This window comes from Pteropus alecto, unplaced genomic scaffold (assembly GCF_000325575.1).
Source record: "Pteropus alecto unplaced genomic scaffold, ASM32557v1 scaffold76, whole genome shotgun sequence".
Taxonomy (NCBI): domain Eukaryota; kingdom Metazoa; phylum Chordata; class Mammalia; order Chiroptera; family Pteropodidae; genus Pteropus; species Pteropus alecto.
The window spans coordinates 7,936,708-7,958,431 of NW_006443138.1; the positions used below are offsets into that span (position 1 = coordinate 7,936,708).

Sequence of the window (21,724 nt, forward strand, 5' to 3'; positions counted from 1 at the left end):
GTAGGTAGATATAGATCTCTCTCTCAGTCTCAGTAATTTCAACCACTAATAGTTTTTATGTAAATTTCTCTCAAATCTACATCTAAATTCTCTGAATTTTTCCTAAACTCTAGATTGGCCTCCATCTCCTAGTTGAAACTCTTGATGTTACTATTTTGCACTTGCTTCAGTATAGTGTGTCTAAAACAGAATTATCTTTTCTCTCAATGGCATTACCAGCCACAAATTTTCCAGCTTAGAAATCTTGGTGCCATCTTCAACATCTCCTTCTCCTTCACCTCCCACATCCAATCTGTTACCAATTCTTATATTTTCCACCTCTACTGAGCTTTTGAGATTCATGCTTTCCTTTTATAGACTGTGCTCACATTTTTAACATCTCCTTACTTCATGATTAGCAATGATCTCATTATGGTTTTCAAGTCTCAATTCTTTTCCTGGGCTAATTCATGATACACACAGCTGCTAGGAACCTATCATATTACTCTCTACTCAAAAACTAGATGGCTCCCAATAGTTATAGCACTATGTCTAAGCTCTCTACCATGGCATTCATGACCTTGAATAATATGAATGTGACTAACTTTCATGCTTTATGTTTTTTTACTGTCCTTGTACCCTTTGTGCCATTTATTTTTCATTTACATGAATCACTGCCGAAAAATACCTTTTATTTTCCAATTTCCCTTGTATGTGTTAATGCTAGTTCTTCAGTCAGAAATGCCCTCTCTACCGCCTCTAAAAACCATACACATTGGTAATTTTTAAAGATCCCATTTGACTTTATTCCGAATTTTTGAGGCTTTCATCAATCCTCCTGGTTTAAATTCATAGCTCCCCTCTTGGCACTCAAATAGCATTTATTTCTCTTATTTGGAATTTGTTTTTGTTAAATGTGAGTGCATAGAAATTTAGAGGTAGAATGGGTCCCTATTAGTTGAAGCATCTATAGTTTGTTTCATTAAAGAAATAGGATTTGAACTGTACCCTGTGAATGGCAGGCATTTTTATTATCCTGAATGAGAGAGAATGTCTCATGCATGATAAGGAAAGAACTGCTGCAGAACAGAATATATGAGGTGTGACAATGAGTAGACTACCTTGGCTTGAAGAGAATGTTACTTTAGAGAAGAAGTGGGAAATAAGACTGGGAAGGTACATGGGGTTGTAAAGGATTTTACGTGGAAATCTAAGAGGTTTAGACTTATCTTCTAAAACAGTAGTACCTTTTTTTTTTTTTTTTAGAATTTGATGAAAGCTATGAACTTTCACTCCCCAGAAAAATTAACACGACTTTGTGTACTCAAACTTGTTCGAGTAATTTCAAGGCTTTCACTGACCCTTGTAGCTCATTCATAGACCTAAGATTAAGAACTTTTTCTCTAGGCAATGAGAAGCCATTGAGAAGTTTTGAGCAGGGACTCCATGTGATGAAAGAGTTTTAAGAGCATCATCCAAGAGAAGTGCATAGGGTAGGCCGTAGTTGGGGTGGGGCGTGGGGAAGTGGGGGGGTGTGTGCAATTAGCCGACTACTTCTATAATACATGGATGAGGTCATGAAGGCCTGAACTTGGGTGGTTGGACAGGAAGTGATGATAATGGGAGAAGCTTTGAAGGGAAAGCCACTCTGGTTACTGATTAGATACTGAGACTGAAATTGAGAGAAGAGCCAAAGATAACTGTCAATATTAGACACTGAGTGTCTGGAAAAAAAAGATGGTCTCATTCTTAGAAATAGTAATCAGAAGGGGAACTGATTTTATAGGGGAAGTGGCTCCTTCCTTTTAGATATCCTGAGTGTTTTATGATTTGGGGTGGGGGACTATTCCAGCCCTAAAGTATGGCCAATTAGATTGTTTTCTCTTGGCCCCAAGCTAAGTTTAGAGTGAGACCTAAGGCTAGAAACTGGATAATAATGCTTTAGATAAATAGACGTACAGTAAATTTTACCCTTAATTAAGCTATAAAGGTTCAAAAGAGAAGGAGGCTAAAATTATCATCTAAAATAATGTATTTTACTTATTAAAGATATTATCAAAATCTATCTTATAAGACTTTAGTTAAAGAAAGTGACCCAAATTGCAGTATTTTGAGGAAGTATGGAGAATAAATGACTGGTTATCTAAATAACTTTAAAAAATATTTGCTTTTGTTTAGGTATAATAAAAGGAAAACAAAGGGGGATAAGATATTGATTATGAGAAGAGACCTTTAAGCTAGACATTAAGTAAGGGAACCACCACAGACATCTATTGCTTTTGCCAGCCTAACCCCCAGTAACCTATGTTCTGGTAATAGCACTTTGTTTTCCTTTGGGAGAAATACCAATTGCCCACTTCCCATTTCATAATTTATTCCCTTCTGTTTTACATGAAATAACTTTTAAAATAATTGACTGGTTTTCATCAAATTTGAAATAATAATAAATGTTACTAAGATACAATTCGAGTATACAATAATAAATGTTACTAAGATACAATAGTTCAGGTGCCATCTAGAAACAACAAAAAGCTACTAATAATAACAAAAAAATCATATCTGTCATTCCCAATGTACATTAGGCTGATGAGACTAAATGAATCAAAAAAAGTTTCAAGGTAGAGGACTGAATAAGATCTCCTGTTCCCCAAGGCATTTATTTAGAAGTGGTATTTCCTCCACTGTGTAATTGTTTGCTGAAAATACCCTACTATTGTCACTGTAAATATCATCTTGATCAAGACTCAAATATTAGGAAGTTAACCAAATTCGATAAGTATTTAATTTACTGATGAAGTCACAACCAGGAAGCAAAACTTAACTTCCATCTGCTCTATAACTTTTCAAAGAATGGATAGTTTGCTTAGGCAGAAAGGACAGTTCATGCCTTACCTGCAGTGGACAACCACAGGCCCTCGGCCCACAGAAGCAAGTCTGTCTTCTTCTACATCCAGCATGAGCTGTAGAAGGGGCTGGGCGCTATCTGGAGTCTTGTGATCGGGCCATGAGGTATACCAGTAATGCTTCACATGTTGGGTGTGACTTCCTTGCTGAAAATAGCAATAGCCACCAAATGCCTTATTTACTTGTGCAACTAAAAGTCATCCAAACCACAGTACTACATGCCTCCTATCATTCCCAACTTGCTGGCAACTTATTTCTAAGTGGGGAAAAAACCTAGGAGATTTTTGAAAAACAACCCTGCACCTTGAGAAGACGTTACTGTAAACATACTTATATCAATGTTTGACAGTATTGTCTCTATTAAGTGAGAATATATATTTAGTATAGAAAGTGTATATGTGACATATGCTCAACATATGTTTGTAATTTATTACAATAAACAAAATGGTAGATAAAAATGTAGCCAAGAAAGAATTGGAATATAGTGTATTTCCTGCTCTTTGCACATTCCTGAGAAGTTATTACAAGCATATAAACAAATATAAAAACTCTAAATTTTATGTTCAATCACTCTAATACTTCTACACTTATTCCAAATTTCGGTAGTGAAGGAGCTACAGGGGGCACTAAATTAGAATCACTTTGAGCGAAGGTCCATGCATATCATCTCAAAACTCAGTGCCTGGTTGGGGGCCTGGCCTGGACTAGGCACTTGAGGACATGTGTTGAAAAACAGGTGTTGGCAATTGCCTTCCTATCCTGAGCTTCCCATTAAAAACCATTGGTACAGCTCTGCCTCTACTCCCTCTCTGTGATGATTATGTTCCAGAGGTGAGGCTGTAGATAGAATTGAAAGAATCCGAGATAATTCTTCTCTAGAAACAAAAACAGTACCATGGCAACATTTCTCAACATCTGCTGCCCGTAAGTTAAATAAGATAATTTTCCTATGATGTTATCTGGTCTGGGGAAAGTCCCTATAAATTACTGTAACTCCAAGTTTTGGCAGGTTTCATCAACACTTCGGGCTTATCTTGCCTCCCACAGCCACCCACAAGCACAGATTTTCTCTTTCACGGTTTCCAAGCCTTACTTAAAGCTGCTTAGGCTAAGATGATGTTAACAAAATATCGTGATAAAGTCTCCAGAGCAAGTCTTTAGTAAAAGGCATTCAAAAAGTTAAACTGAGAGATCTTTTATTTATGCAAATTAGATCATGACATCCTGCTTAGTGACTTTCCTGAATATCTACTTATTTAATTATTCCACATGCTAGTAGTAGCGGACCACAAAGAAATACATGAGAGAATATTCATAATTTCTCTTTGATCTTGACATTATTTCATTTGTTTAAATGGAATCTGTAGTACTTATGAGGATACACAATTCAAACTAGAAATGTAACCCTCTAACATCATCTACTTGCTTGGTAAGTAGCTACAGCTACATAATCTTACCTTTAATACAAGGTTTCGAACAGTGTAGTTATCACATTCATTTACACTGATAACCAGAACCTCGACTTTCCCGTATATTCCTCTCTTTTCAGGCCAGTATAACACACATTTCTGATGAAAGGGAAAGAAGAACACAGCAAGTATTAGTGATTTTTGTTGGCCTCGGAGCACTTTTCATTCAAGCATCTCAAGAGTTTTTATTGAATAATAAAAAAAAAATCAAGTATCGATTGTCACAATTTTGTAAATGCTCTAAAACCACTGAATTGTATATTTTAAACAGATGATTTTTGTGGTATATAAATTACATCTCAATAAAGTGATTTTTAAAATAAAGGATAAATTTTTGCATGTGTCTGACAAACATTGTTGCTACTAATTCCATACAAAAAATAGATAAAGGCAAAATTTCCCCAAACTCCACAGATAAATAAGAACAGATTAAGAACTAAATTATGAATTAAGAAATTAACATCCAAATATAGAGTTTATCATGTGATGACTAGAAATCAGAAGAATGTTTTATCATGATGATCGAGGCAAGTATCAATTTCTTGCTTCATCAAATAGAAGCATCTTATAGGAGTATCTGTAATGTGTTAGATGCCACAGAATGAGGGTTTGCTTGTACGTAAAACAGATGTAATGGCCTTTATACCTCTTTGATGGTATATTTTCCAGGATCAGTAGTCTTTTCATTTATGGAGTCTATTAAAAATAAATGTATAACGAATTTATTTTTAAAATATTTTTTTATAATGGATCTTCTTTGAAGGGTTTAATAACAGTAATAATAATTATAGTGCAAGCAAGGCAATATAAAGTGGTGGATAAGGTGCAGGCTTTGGAGTCAGAGAGCCTGAGTCCAAATTTTGGTTCTACCACTTATTAGCTGTGAATCCATAAGTAATCTCTCTGGCCACAGTTTTCTCATGATTTAATACATAGAAAGCACTTAGGACTAAGCCAGGCATACAAATAATAAGCATTCAAAACATGTTGCTATTATTGTTATTGTAGTTGTTGTTATTATTACATTTTATAATTACTGGGCTTTCTGTTTTTTATCTAAAGTGATTAGATCATTAATTATGCCTTAGATCATGCATTAAACATTATATTTTTATATCCAAGCTACATTATTTAAAGAAAACTGCAAAATGAAATTCAAGTGTACATATATACAAATATTATTTATTATTTTTCCTTTTAATTGACTGCAAAAGACCCGTTAATTTTTTCCACATATTTTAATGATTAATGTAAAGTGTGAAAGTTGATGTTTTATTGCAAATGCCCAGGGAAGCAATGTTAATTTTATAAGTATTCTTTAAATAGCATTTATTTTCTTCCAAACACACATGCATTTTTATAGAGAAATTCTGTCACTTGTTGCCTTCAGTTGGGACCTTTTAGTACTCAGGGCACTTGTTTCTTCACATTTATGTAATTAAGAACTTATGATTCAAAAGAGCAGCAAAAGAATCACAGAATTATAGAACTAAAAGAAAAGACACGTACAGTATCAGAAACACATCTCCGGACTCTATCATGCTAAGTATTAACTATCCCACAAATTAGAGCCAGGAAAGGAGTCCCTTTACCTGGTGGAATCGCTGTTTCTTTCATCCATTAGAATAAAAACGCATTTGCATCTTCTATTTTCTGGTTTCTTTCCAAACAAAGTAAGTCATTTTCACCTCTATTTACATGCCACCCCACATCCAAGACTGTCAGGCAACCAGGCTAAAGGCTTACTCTGGTTAACATAACCAGATATTGAGAAAAGTAAAACCTTTTAAAAACAGAGCATTTTATTTCCCTCCTCATTTATGAGTTGTCAAATGTCTAAAATTTCTCCAGTTTGTTAAAGATAATCATACTAACCGATTTACTTCGTTTCTTTCAATAGAGCATCGATTATTTCGCTACAAGACCTGAGCTATTGTGTATCTTAAAACCCATGCCTCCTGGATAAATCGAAGAAGAGACAAAGAATCTTGAAACAGGTATTGAACAAAAAAAGAGGTATTCAGTGGTCCAGCAGTCCAGCATATGTGCCACATTGTCTACAATCAGACCTGAACAGCAGGCCTCTCTTTTGGAAGGTGGCTCTCGAAACCAGCAGGAAAAGCTTCGAGGCAGGAGCTCACAGCCTGCACCCTGACTTTTAACAATGCCTGAACAGGCTTGTGCACCTACTTGATAAATGGAAGTGCTGCCTGCTTCTCTCCCAAGCTTGCTGGGACCCTCTTGAATGTTTTTCTTGACTCTTTACCAAAAATTCAATTGGCAGCCAGCTCTCAGTAGACAATGCAATGTGACTTGTTCATTCAAACAACCCTTAATTAGGCATCCCATCTCCTTTCTGAGATACAATAGCTTATTTTTACACACTGAATACATTTTTCCTCCTTTCAGGAGAATTTAGAAAAATAGACCAGATAAGTGTGGGTGCTTTTGAATATGAGGTAGAGAGAGCTGCAAATGTAGTTGTTTCTAAGAGCACAAGTTCATGTTTAAAATATTTTTGTGAACAGCTTTGTAGGGTTTCTCTATTGTGGTGCTAATGACATGAAAGAGGCAAAAAATGCAAGGAAGAAAAATGCTCTCTTACAGATAATATTGTGAAACCACACTAATTGTAGGTAATTCAAAATAGCATGCTATCTAGCAGATTATAACCCCAAATCATTATTATTCTGATCCTTTCAGTAAAATTATCTATTAATTCCAAGAATTCATAATTTAGAGGAAAAAGAGGTTTTCAGAGGGCCATGTGTCTCTTGTGCAAACAAGTAATTAGCAAACCCTAACTCTGAGGATTCTGGACTCCAACCAATTCTTCATAATCAGTGATTCATAGCAAAAGTAGAATGCAAAGCAAAGCAATGGAGACTCATATTTTTATGATCTTTTTTTTCTGACCCTCCTGCTCACCCCTACCATGTTAGGAGTATTCGTATATAAAGAAAAAGGAGGTCTAGCTAGTAGTTTAGTTGCCTGAAAAAAATTTTTTTAAAAAGCAACTTTCTTTTTAAATTCTATGCATTTAAAAATCAAAGAGATTTTGCTGTATGAACTAAAGAGATATATCATAACATAGAAAGTGGCTCTAAATAAATAGGGGGATGGTCAGTTTCATTTGAGTTCATTAGCCTATGAGAGGGATAGAATGGATCAGATTATGTACTATTACTATTGTTGTAGTTAATCTTATACCTGGTTTTCCAACTAAACATTACTGACATTAAGGCAGCAATTTAATATTAAAAGTACCTTCACCCACATATCACTTAATCTCTTTCACAATCACTTGAGTTAGGTGGAGCAGATGATATTATTATTATTATTATTATTATTATTACATCATTTTACAGCAGAGGAAACTGAAGATCAGGTGTTTTGCTAGGGCTCTTTGAGGAAATGCTCATGGGGGCCAGGACCCATTGAACAAATACCACTGTGTAAATTCAACTTGTCCAGTTTCTATCTCTTATCTGTACATTTGTCTAGAGCTCTACACACTTATTTCTAATTACTTGGTAGGCTTTACCATCCTAAAGTCTCCAGGAGTCCTCATACAACATGTTAAAAATAGAACTCTTTTCTCTCACAAATCTTCCCTTCCTGCCCACCAAGGTTCACCTTCCACTGTCTTCCAAGGCAGAAATCCTGAAGTCAAACTCCCCCTTGTTTCCCATTCAGTAGGAAACTAAGCACTGTGACTTCTATCTCTGGAACAACTTTTGAATCTGTTCCCTTTTCTCAATATGCTCTGGCATTGCCTTCATTCCGTACTTCTTACCTGGACTGTTACTACGCCTACAACTTCCTAACCTATTACCCTGCTCCCTCTTGCTTTTCTCAAGTCCAAATCCTATATCTTGCCAAAAATTATATTCCCGATACACAAATTGCATTATGTCACTCCATTTCAAATACAGATTTAGTTTAGTGGCACCCTGCTGCCTATATAATAAAGCCTGAAGTATTTTTTTTTTGTTTTTTTGGTTTTTTTTAAAGCGTAGTCCTACATTTTTTGGCACAACTAAACATTCCAGTCTCATTTCCCTTCACTTCCTACTGTGCTACTCTTAAGCCACACCAAACTACTCAATTCAAACAGGTCATGTGGCTTCTTTGTTTAATTAAAAAAATTTTTTTTCAGTTACAGTTGACATATAATATTATATTAGTTTCAGGTGTACAACATAGTGATTAGACATTCAACTTCTGGGTATTTATCTGAAGAAATCCAAAACACTATTTTGAAAGGACATATGTATCCCTATGTTCATTGCACCATTATTTATAATAGCCAAGATATGAAAGCAACCTAAGTGTCCATCGTTAGATGAATGGATAAAGAAGAGATGGTACATAATTACAATGAAATATTACTCAGCCATAAACAAGAATGAAATCTTGCCATTTGCGACAACATGGATGGCTAAGTGAAATAAGTCAGACAGAGAAAGACAAATACCATATAATTTCACTTATATGTGGTATCTAAAAAAAAATAAATGAACAAACAAAACAGAAACAAACTCATAGATACAGAGAACATTTTGATGGTTGCCGGATGGAAGGGGGGGTTAGAGGGACAGGTGAAAAGGGGGAGGGGACTAAGATGTACAGATTGCCATGCAGTTTCTCGTCTGCCTTTGTATGCTGTTGCTCTGCCTAGATTGTTTCCTTTGTGTACCTACTCACTCTTTGGGACCCTATTAAAAAGCTCTAAGGCTTCATATGAGCTATTTGGCTAAATAAATGTAATTAAAATGAATCTTTTCTATAATTTTATCAGATAGAGAAAGGAAGGGCATGAAAGAAAGGAAAACTTTAAATATGATTTCTTTATATGTCTTTTTGAGGGTAAACTGACTAGGTCAATCAATGGGCAAGCTGAGGTTTATGAGTAACGTCACATAGTTAACTCAGATGAAAGATGCATGTAAATATAGAAAAACATATGTCTGTGTTAAATACTTGAGAGAAGTATTATGTAGGCCAAATCACCATGTGATTCCTTCAATTCATGAAAGATAAATTCAGTGCTGCTCTCTGAGGTCAAAAGTGAGTTGCTTGCCTTCTAGTGTCTTGCTTTCTTATTTGGCCCGTTGTTCTGTTGGGGCAATAACTAAGTGCATGGGCTTTGGAATCAAACAAACCTGGACTAAAATTTGGCCTCCAGTACTCGCTAACCTTGAGGCTTGTTTTAGTTAAATGCCTTCAGATGTATCATTCATAACATAGGGATAGTAAAATCTACTTTGTTGAGTTAGAGTGAAAAATAACTGAATGAATGTATGGACTGTGCTTTGCATATACATTCAGTAAATAGTAGTGGGTAGAAAATATCTTCCACAGCATATGTAATATGAGCAACATTTATAGCTACTTCCCTCATTCTTAGAAGGGGATGCCAGAGGCACCAAGTAACCTCCAGAGGTGGTCAGAGGACTTTGGAAATGTGCAAATACTATTTCTCACTTTTGGACTGATCTAACTCTAATTTTGCAGTTCTTCTCTAGCAATGCAATTGTTGATGTTTAAAGAGTTTGAACACTGTGTTTTCAAGATTCTCTTTCTTTCAAGAGGAATTCCCTTCTTCTTGAGATTTATCTAAATGAAAGAACTCAAATTTACCAGCAATATAATCTCTTTGCTTGCTATAAAACTGATTTTTCTGCTCTATTTTTAAATTTTTTATTTATTCTCATTTTATATAAAAAAATAACTATGAGGATACTGAGATTATTAAATAAGAGCTAGCAATTGTTCATTTATTTATTAATTAAAAATTAGAAAGATTCATGAAAATATAAAGCCTGGGAATTTCTAAAGATAACTCTACCTCCATTTCTGGTGGGGAGGAAGTGATTTTTGCCTATTCTAAATAATGAGGCTTAACAAAATTGAAAGTTGGCACACTTATGGTAAATAGCATTTTCCTGGTAGTTTGGAGTCCACTGCATTTTTTTTTCAGCCAGACTTCTCAGTATCATTTTGATCTGTAAAACATCAAAGTTTCCTCTGTAATATTTTATTTACATCTTCAGAAAGTCTGAATGGAAAGGAAGTCTTATTTTAATTTAATGAATAATCAGCAATAAAAAAGTCAAAACTTTTACTACAATATTTGGGATTATGACTGGCTACAGGAAAATACATGTAGCAAATTGCACATAGAAAACCTGTAACTTAATATATTTAACTTTGATACTTCCAGAAGATATATCACAGACATTTTAAAAGACGAGAGGATAAAAATGGTAAGAGAAAGAAAGAATACCTCTCAAATTTCTAAATTTAGCCAAAGAGAAAAATAAAATCCTCAATCTTCCTTTCATGTGGCCATTAATTTTTTTTAAAAACTAGCTTTTAACAGACTCACTTGGTTTTCCTCTGGAGACTGTGAATTCTGAAAATAGTACCAACAGGTTAACTCCAAGTATGATGCACTTGAAAAAAAAAAAAAGAGGGGCTCTATTCTTTTGAAGACTCAGAATGGAGAATTCTGAGCATCAACCAACTCAGTATCACACTGAAATTCATATTTATTGCCTACGGCAGCTCTGTTATAATGAAAACATTAGTCTTGGGGACAGAGGAGAAGAGAAACTGTCTGTTGGGGCTTTGGCATGTTCGCCAGTTGCTCATATCATCCCTACCAGACTTTTAAAAAAATATGTCACGTATTAGTCAACCTTTAGGGAATGCTCTCTGACTAACCAACGATCTTAGCTACTTCTATCCTAATGAAACCCTGACTCAAGAACAAATTAAAGCACTAAAGACATATATCTAACTTTTTCCATAAAAGAAAACGAATGTATCACAAGAGTCAAGGATTGAAATGCTGAAGACAACATTATGATTCAGTTTACAGTGACTACAACCTATTCTGTAATCCTTGTGAGATATTGTTTCACATATGCTTTGCCAAGTGTCAATCCTTAATAAATATGCAACACTGACAAGTAAGAAATGTTTTCTGTGGAAAATATAATGATTTGTTTCAAAACATTTACATACTATATTTACATAATTACATAAAATTACAGGGCTTTTTTATGTTCATTTTATATTATATTATTTTATTTTATTTATTTATTATTTATTATTATTATTTATGCCTACAGCACCTGGTCTTCCTAGGTAGTCCCTCATTCAAGTACTAGCCAGGCTCAACCCTGCTTAGCTTCTCAGATCAGACATTGGGCTTCTTCAGGGTGGCATGGCTGTAGAACATGGACCATAGACCATGGCTCCACTGGGGCGCGAACCCAGAACCTTTTGCGTGTAAAGCAGACATGCTAACTGCTACACTATAGAACCACATCCTATATTATTTTATTTTTAATTGAAGAAGAAATAGATAGTTAGTGTATGAATGTGCTTTGAGAAAAGACATCGTGACAATCTATTCATTCTACTAAGATGCAGGAAATGTTGCTAAATCCTGCATGAGTTCTGGGTCTTCAATTATTTTCTTTCATCCCTTTGTAGGTATTATGCAGTCGATTTTTGGCTTCTATTGTCGGTATCGAGAAGCCATTCATTAGTTATCCTGGTTGTTAAAATTGTCTCAATAGTGTTTTTCAGTTCCATAGATGTGTCTAGTCGTGGATTTACTTTGATCTATCTAGTCTAGAATTTATTGTGCTTTTCAAATCTTTCATCAGCTTTGGAAAATCCCTAGCCATTATTTCCTCAAAGATTACTTCTTTTTTATATTTTCCTTTTTCTTCTTTCAAAACACCTATTAGATATATATTGGACATTTAAATACTCTCCTCTACATATCTTAAACTCTCATATTTTTGGTCATTTTGATGTTCTGGGTAATTTTCTTAGCTCTATTTTTTAATTCAGTAATTATTGAGTTGTGCCCAGCCTACTATTGAACCTGCCTGATGAGGTTTTCTTTTTCATAACAATGTCTATATAATAATTATTTCTAGGACTCTTTGGTTTGTTTAAAAATCTCCCTAGTCTTTTTTGATAGTAATTTCTTCCTTTTCAAGTTTTTTATATTTTATATTTTGTATGTTTAATTATAAAAAAATATGGTTTATACTGTATAATTTCTATTATTCAAATTTTTGTGGATCTATTTCTACTTTTTGTTGTTTCTTCTGATTTTTCCTTATGTTGCTTATTTACTTGTGTATCTTATAATTTTGATGTATGAGTTTATATTTGGCTGGGCTTTTTCTGTGGAAATTCTGTAAAGTGTAAGTTGAGAGTATATGTATCCAGAAAGTTTTTGCTTTTGTCTCTGTAAAGTGCCACAAAGCACTACAAATTGGTATTACTTTTTATAAGCTTTTTAAATGCCACTTGGCATTTACTGGTTTTTGAATTCTGAATACCCAACAGAACCTTTTTATTTATCCCATGAGGAGGCCAGACTTAGATAGATTAATTTCCTGTTATACTCCTATTTTGGTAGGAAGGTTTATTTTTCACCTTTTCACTAAAGCTGTGGCCCTTGCAGGTGCTCACTTGACAGAAGGTCCCAGTTTTAACTTCTGCTTCTGCAAGTCCAAGGCTTTGTCTCCATTTTTTGTCGCTATAACACAAGCAACCTGTAATTTTCTGGTTTTATGCCTTTTAATCCATTTTTGACTGCTTGAATTTTCTTTTCTTTTTTTTTTCAAGCTCCCCTATGCATGCTGTTTCATATTTTACCCACTATAAATGGTTTTGTAATGGAGGATTTTTTGGTTTATCTAGGCTGCCATATTACGTAAGTTCCATGGATGTATATACACAAAGAACACATCTTTTAGCCTTGAAGAATCTTTTTCTGCTATGAAGGTAAAATGTCATGGATATTAAACAACTGTGCAGGAATTGTCAGTGGCTTAATGTGTTTGACAGATTGATAGTGGGTGAAACAGCTAAAAATATTATGGTCTATTTTTATTATGCCACCTCAGGCTTTCAGATAAGATTCATAGAATCTTATTTAGTAAGCCATATAGTTAATTAAGTATATAACTTCATATGCTGCTCCAAATATATGTTTTTTTCCAAGATAAGTTTCATGAAAAAAATCCCTCATCTATTGTTGCAAAAAATGGAAGAAAACAACAAACTTTGAAAAACTTATAAGTTGCCGTTTGTGGGTCTGGATTGTCTTGAGTAGCAGCAGGATTATACTATACTCGAGGTTTATAACTCACCAAAGGGACATAAGGGAAAATTCAGTTTTCTTAAATTCTTATTGTCATGGTGAAGCCCTGGTATAATGATTTTGCCAAGAAAACAAACACAGATGCTGACTAAAATCAAACTGTAAACTATCCCAATAAGATGCTCTAAAATGTAAGCAGTACCTAGGACAGCACCTTTGGGCATGACATAATTTTATTTTTATGATGTAAATACAGAATGAGTATTCTGTAAACTAGATCTTTAGAAAAGGTGACGAGTATGGAAATGGAATCCAATTTTGTCTCTTTCTTGGATTTCTTATTATGAAAATATCGAGAAAGTTGCTTTTATAATTTCCTTCAAATCTTTCTTCAAATCTCATCTTCTTAGGGAGGCCATCCTGCCCACCCTATGTGAAACTACAGTTTACTCTTCCCTGTGATCCCCTCCCTACAGCTCAGCACATCCAATGTCCTTATCCCACTCTTTTTTTTCTCTATAGCATTTATCCCTTCTAATGTTTTTATGAATTTATTGTTTATTGTGTTTTTTTCTTTTTTCTTTTGCCTGTCTCCCCCAACTCATCTACCAAGGACAGGAATCTGTGTGTGTTTTGTTTACTAATATATTGACAACAACTAAAATAGTACCTGTCACATAATAGGTACCAAAATTACTTGGGACACAAATGAATAATTTTTTATTTTGCTGCCTATAAGTCAGGGTGATACTTCATGGTCTTTCATTTCCTTACTGAGACATGTGAGTGTGCATGAAATATGTGTATGACATATATATTGATTTATCTGAAAGAAAGTAGCCATTCACAGAATAATACCAATGGCCATGTTTTGAAGCATAAAGTGACCTAGCTTTTAAATATCTTAATGTTTCCACCTTAAATCTATTATTAAGTATATGGCAATTTTCCTTATAATAATATCTCTTCTATACCAACAGAAAATATGTAACATTTAGTACATACCTCATTTTTTTCTTTGAGTTTTGTGATCATAACAATCACGGGACTGTCTTCCTGCCAAACCATCTGCCAGAAATCATTCACGGTGTTGATCATGGGGCCTTGTGTGGCGATGAATGCTTTCTCTTTGCCACTGTAGCCCTAGTTCAAGAAAAGATAATAAAGAATAATTGGCTTTGAACTTCATGCCTTGCACTGAAAGTTTAGGTGAAAGATCTTCAGAACAAAATTGCTTTGCTAGTCCAAAAGCAACACATACATCTGCGGTTTCATTCTAGCATCAAAATTCACATGGCTGTTCTCCAAGCAAGGCAAGCATAGCATATGGTTTTGAGGGTCATAATGCTTAGTCCTCACCAGCATACCTCATCTGGAGCTCTGTAACCATAGATGCACAGGAAAGGGAGGTGCATTATAAAAAAAAACCCACTACCACTGTTGATTATGACTAAGCAAACAACAACAAAAAACTTGCTAGTAACTAAGTTAAGTCAGCATCGATCTACTTTGAGGGGAAAAATATAATCAACAATTCCAAATAGTAAATTGACGTGCCCATCAGAAAGAAATTTATATTTATTTACTTACCCTAATATAATTAGCATTAATGTAGGTGCTCAAAGAATCAGTTACATTTTTTGGTCGTAAACACACTCTGCTGAGGGGATCTATGAAGAAAACAAGAAAGAATACATTAAGCAGATTTATTCTTTTTACAGTTTATTAGAACACCAATGACCGATACATAAGATACCAGTTAATTTACATATTGACTGTCTGACATTTGTCAGTGTTTGTTGTTGGAGCTTCTGTCTTGATCCATCTGTGTATTGAGGGACATTTGGACCCATGTTGACGGCTGTTCCTTATATAAATCTCACCCAAAAGCTTGAGATGGTGAGTTTATACTTCATGTTATTTTTTATGGGTTTCTGATTCTCGATCCCATTTCTCATTTGTGCTCCTTTTCTTGTTCTTTGGGTTTGGAGTTTGCGCCGTATCTCCCTACTCTCATCTCTCTCCTATCCTGCCCAGTGACCAACATTTGGTCTGATCCAAGTCTTCTCTCACTATTTGGAAGAAGCCGTTCTTAGTTACCATGTGTTTTTTACTGACAGCTTGAATATCTGACATTGAATAGATTATTATAGTTCTAGCAGCATTGTCTTAAATTCTGAAATCACTTTCTATCAAGAAATTGAAAGGCTCTTTGTGAAGCATGGTATTATGAAAAATATGGTAGTTATTTTTACCAACATTTATATAAATTAATTAAGATCAAATCACCCTTTTATGATTTTTTTTTTAACCTGGTACACTCCGAGCTTCTCAAAGGCAAGAATATGGATTTTTTATTATCTCTACAAGACTTAGAGTCTAGCACAGTATATGTGTATATGGAAGGGATCACTTAAATCAATACAATAGACATTTAAGACACTCAATAAATGTCTATTGTATTGATTTAAGTGTTCCTTTCCATTTTCTAAAAAGCCGGTTCTATACATTTCTCTCTAGCAGTTGTTCTATTACTCTTCTACTCTTGACAGGTAAATTCTGGGAGTTTATTATACCCACTGTTCCTACCTCCTCATCTACAGTTCAGTTCTCCTTATGTACACTCCAGTCTATCCTAACCCTAGTCTCATGCAGACACTGCTCGTGCGCATGCCACCACTGACCCTTTTGTTACAAAACCCAGTGAGCCCATGATGGACTTTTTTTTCTTCATGTGCTCTTTGTGGCATTCAAAAACTATTGGCCATATATCTTTTATGGAGTTCTCTTTTCACTTGGATCCAGGTCACAGTATTATGATTTTCCTGCTAACTCTTCGATGGTCTCTTTTCCATCCTCTGCTTATTTCATTGGCCTCGCTTAATGTTGATAATTGTAGGAATCAACTTGTCCCTCTTCTATGCTCATTTGACATTGCCTTGTTGGGTAATTAATTCATTCCTATGATGTGAACTATTACCTATATCCTGAGCACTCCCAAATATCTTACACCAGACCACTCTCCTTAGCTATAGACCATGTTTTTCTATTTCTCATGTGTTCCTGAGAGCCCTGTTATTCTTTGTTATGTGTGCTACGACAGCTCCAGAGCTCATGTCTGAAAATTAGTTGTCCTACTGAACTTGACCTTCCATAGCCAATCCCTCATATTTGGTCTGTTCTATCTCTTAAATGCTGCGGGGTCTGACTTGACTCCCTCTTCCCATGGCTGTCTTCTTAGACTAGGACCTGAGCATCCCATTTGGTCTTACTGCCTTTGTCTTGTTTTTTTTCCCCAATCTTTTCTTCTCGTAGTTTCAAAGGCTGTCTTTGTTAAAAAAAAATCTGATCACATCATTCCCTTGCCTAAATGAGATTTTTAATTATCTCTATAAGACCTAGTAACTAACACAGTGCTTATATATACAAGCAGACACTCGATAAATGTTTATTGCATTGATATAAATGGTCCCTTCCATGGTTCCTGATTGCCATAGTAGTATTTCCCAAACTGTTATCTGTAAATAATTTCTTCTGTAATGTGTAAGATTAGTACATATAACTTATAAACTAGATCATCTTTTAAAAAGAGGGTTCAGTAATCAAATAAGTGTGCGAAACACTAAAAATAACAAAGTTGAACCACTTTTCTTTCACTGTAGGCCTTCTCAGGGTCTTTAGTATGCTAATTTACTTTGTGAATTTCCAAGAAGGCATTATATGTAAACTTAGTTATCCATTGAACTCATTTTATTATCAATACTTATTGACAATTCAGACAGCCTAGAGCAGCATTGCCCCCAAAGAACTTTCCGTGATGATGAAACTATTCTCTATCTGCACTGTCTAAAATTATAGCCACTAGCCACATGTGGCTACTGAGCACTTGAAATGTGGCTTGTATGGACTGAGGAACTAAAGTTTTAACTTTAATTAATTTTAATTTATCTTTACATAGTCATATGTGGCAAATGGCTGGACAGTGCAGATGTAGAGGATGAAATCCAAGTTTCTTACTTAGTGGATCCAGCAGATCTCTATCTTTTCTCACAACCTCATCAATAGCCACTTTTTCATGTGTACCATATGATTCGCTCACACAGACCTCATGCGTCTCACAAATACTACATGTACTTGCACATGTTATGCTTTTAAACATATTTTTTCTGTTGCCTTCTCTGCATGATAAAGTCTTCCTCATTCTTCAGGGCTCAGTTTAAGAAATACCTTCTTTCTGAAACCTTCCCTGAACTTTCCAGACAGAATTAGGCATTCTCTTCTTCGCTCAGGCTTCCTGATCTTCCTGATTCATATTTTAGTATTTACCATCTTGTATTTTAGATACTTAAATTTTTGCCTTCCCCCAATGGGTTGTGGTGAGCCCCTTGAGTGTAAGGAAGGATATATTTAATTAACTTTTGTATCCTTTGTGATTTCTATTTGGTATGTGGCTCATAGAATGTTTAATATCAGAATTAATTTCTATTAGAAAGAGTTAACACACTGCTTTTGACTTTCTAGATTTTTTTTCTTTTTTAATCAAAGGAGACAGGGAAACTTTCATTCCTTTTCAGTATCCACTGATTATTAGAAGTTTCTACAAATACCCTAAACTACTTAGAGTTGAAAAGGCCCCACTTCCTTCAGTTTTTTTAATGCTTATGATTTACTTGATCCTATAAACTGCTTAGAAACAGGTTCCCTGTCAAGATAAATTAAGTTTATGTTGGAAAAGAGTAATTAATAGTATTTCCAAGTATGAAATGTTTCCAAATACATTTTTTAAACAAAAATATAACATATGACTGAGTAGGTGAAAATGTAAGGTTCCAACCAAAGTCTTTTTAATATTAGCTTGGACTCACAAAACAGCTAAGTATTAAAAAAAACTTTATTATTACTGTCAACATTTTAATGTGATTATTTTCCTCACTATTGTTATAATTTTTATGTGATGCATTTGTCTATATATTAGTCAAATTCATTATAATAATTTTTATCAGATATTTCTAGGTTATGTGTTAAATATTTAGCACACAATTTATGATACATCTAGGCTGTATCCACAACAATTACAAATATTATTTGAACACTGGTCATTTTTTCTCTTTCTCTTCTGTTCCTCTTCTAATTTTCTTCCTTTCCTCCTCTAGTCCTTTTCCCTCTTTTTTCCCTTCCTTTTCCTTCCTTCTTCCTTCCTTCCTTCCTTCCTTCCTTCCTTCCTTCCTTCCTTCCTTCCTTCCTTCCTTCCTTTTCTCCTTTCTTCTTTTCTTTTTCTTTTTTCCTCTCAACAAATTATTGGACACATATAGATTTGGAAAATAGAACACATAAAGTTTCCCTACCTTGGTCTCTTTAAAATATCTTCTTGCGATCTTACATTTTTCATTTAACAGACAAAATGGTACCTGGGTCCTGATATTTTGATTGGCACCATTTTCAATTTTGTCAAAGGCTATTTAGTGCTTAAGGTTTCCTCTCCAGGGAAAATGTGTTTGAGGTCTGGAGTCAAGAGGATAAATGATTAGATGACGGACAAGTGTGCTACCGGTAGTGATGGGCAAAGGCAGGGATGAGAGAATAGGATAGTTTTCATAGGTGAACTCAAGAAAAATGAGGAATGGGAGGAAAGGCAGGGACTGGCCATATCCTCGAGGTGATTGGGAGTCATTTTCAAATATGTTGCAGGAGAGAGAGAAGACTCAAGCTTTGCATTGTCCAATATGGTAGCCACTAGTACATAGCTAATTAAATTTAATTAAAATAAAATAAAATTTAAAAATCAGTTCCTCAGGTGCACTAGCTATACTTTAAGCACCCAAATACCACATGAAGCTAGTGGCTATCCCAGTGGAAATGTAGACCATTTCCATTACTGTAGAGAGTTTTAGTGGACAGTGCTGATCTTGGCAATGGAAGATGGTGATTATACAGAAACTCATTTTTTAAAACCCATGTGTTTTTATAAGAGAAAACAGGCTCTTGAATATTTAGCTTTTGAAACTGTAAAATTTTCTCTACATTGATAGTGTCCTTTATGGAATTGGTTCTGGGGTTAATGATGGATTCATCTTAATTGGTAGAGAGTGAAAGGAGAAATTAACATCAGCTGAGGGCTTACTATTAATTAGGCATTTTTCCTAGGCATTTTACCACTACTATCATTTAATTCTCCAGTAGTCCTATAGGGTAGTACTATTATCACCATTTTTAGAAATAATGAAAGGATGGCACAGGAAGATTAAGTAGTTTGCCTTAATTTGTAACTGTTTTTGCCAGGGTAGGAAATCAACAATTGCAATATTTTGCTTTAGCCACATAACTTGTTGCCTTAGTGACTACTTCACTTATTTGCATAACTATTCTGTTCTATGCACTTAATATAATAAAACAAGAAACTTATTTAAGCAAGAAACATTACCAGAAATTAATTTTTAAATATGAAATGGCAGCCTGAGTAAATATGGTTCTTTATTTATATTGCTTTATATTTGTACATATAAGTTGATGGCATAAAAAAATACTATTATTTATTGCTATTATACTTCATCGTTGTACAAAATAATTTTATATTGATATATAATTAGTTTTTCCCCATTGCTTTTGTTATTTAGGATGTAGACATATTTCATGACTAATGTTTATTTATGTTGCAAAATAATTTGATATAAACTTAACCTTAGCACTTTAATCTACCACTTGGAGTGTTCTGAGCTAGGCTGACACAGTCTTTAGAGAAGCAGCTATAATTTAATTGGTTCTTGGCCATCCATATTTCTGCTGCAAAACATCCTCAAAATTATATAACCTCACTATTACATACAAGCTGACAAACTTCTAAACTTAAAAGTTTTTGTTGGTCAAATCAAAACAATCATAACATTTAAAATCTTAATCACTTACTAATTTTTTAATGTGATGTTTCAAACTTATACTACAGTCTAAAATAAACCGTAAAGAACAGTTTTGTATATTTGTTCCAGTTTTTTCCTGATGATTTTCAACCAACGGTGTGGCTTATCCAAGTCTTACTTACTAAGTTATATTTTGTGCAATGGGGGTGGGTGTGGTGGTATTCAGGCTACAGACATTTTCAACAGAAAATTAATCATTTGCAACGTCAGCTGTCAGCACAGGTGCCATGGCTCAAGTGATCCACCCAGTTCTGGGAATGGAAAAGCTGACGCGGGACTTTGAAACTTATTTTCCAAATCATCTGGGCAGGAAATAGAGAAGGCTGCACTTTTAAACAATCCTAATAATTTTCAAGTCTTTTTGATATTAGGTGGGTAATTATAATAACTGCAATGGATATATATGCCCATTATGTTTGGTAAATTTTAAATTAAAAAAATCTTAGAGAGCAGTTCTAACACATTCCATGTGTTAGTTTCATCCTATTCAGCCAGTTATAGTTATAAAATCTCTTTCACAGTGGCTATGTTTTACGTAAGTAGATTTAACTATACAGACGAGTTAAAAATATGCTATCATAGAGTAACTTTAACAATGCATTTCCAAGTCCACCGTATTTCCTGCTATTATCATAAATATGGAGAATTTGATGTCTTATGAGTGAATTAATGGACTGAATTTATAAAGACTCCATAATTTTCAATGTCAATACTTTAAAAAATCTTTGTGGTTCCATCTTTCCACAGCTATTGCTGTGAGATGTTTATGGATTTCACCAAAACCCCAACTATATCCATTTGTTTAGTTATTCAAAATCCTACTTCCTCTCTAAACTATTTTTGCCACTCCAGGCAGAATTACTCACTCCTCTCTGTACTCCTACATCACTTGGGCCAGATAGCTATTCTGGCTCTTATTAAATTGAACATAATTACTAGTTTCTATGTCTCTCCTCTCTAGTCCATGACCTCCTTGATCTTACAGACTGCTCCTTATTCTAATCTTATAGTCTGTTCCTTATTCCCGGCTAGCTCTTGGCAGCCGGTTCATATCTTGACATCGATAAATTTCGTGGAGCTAAATTTAGTTTTAACATAGTCTATAGCAGTATTACTCAATATGGTATGATTTCAGATGGTTCTGGTATCATCTGAATGAGAATTACCTGAGTGTTTGCTAGAAGTACAGATTCCTGGGCCTAACAGCAGACCTACTTAAATAGAGTCCTTAGGTGGGGCACAGGACTCTGGACTTATAACGAGGGCTAGGGGACTGTTATGCGCAATGAAATTTTTTGGTATCAGCTTCAGTGATATAT

The 21,724-nt window shown here is 34.6% G+C and overlaps 1 protein-coding gene across 3 annotated transcripts in view; it reads right to left on the reverse strand.

Annotated features, from left to right (window-relative positions):
* PTPRR (protein tyrosine phosphatase, receptor type R) overlaps positions 1 to 21,724 on the reverse strand; it is a 223,204-nt gene that overhangs the window by 17,104 nt on the left and 184,376 nt on the right. For all 3 annotated transcript variants that reach the window (XM_006923740.2, XM_006923741.1, XM_006923742.1), the window contains 4 exons: positions 15,082 to 15,161; positions 14,497 to 14,634; positions 4,341 to 4,451; positions 2,872 to 3,029 (listed from right to left, as the gene is read on the reverse strand). In XM_006923740.2, coding sequence (XP_006923802.1) covers positions 2,872 to 3,029; positions 4,341 to 4,451; positions 14,497 to 14,634; positions 15,082 to 15,161 — 487 coding nt within the window. The remainder of the gene's footprint in view (positions 1 to 2,871; positions 3,030 to 4,340; positions 4,452 to 14,496; positions 14,635 to 15,081; positions 15,162 to 21,724) is intronic.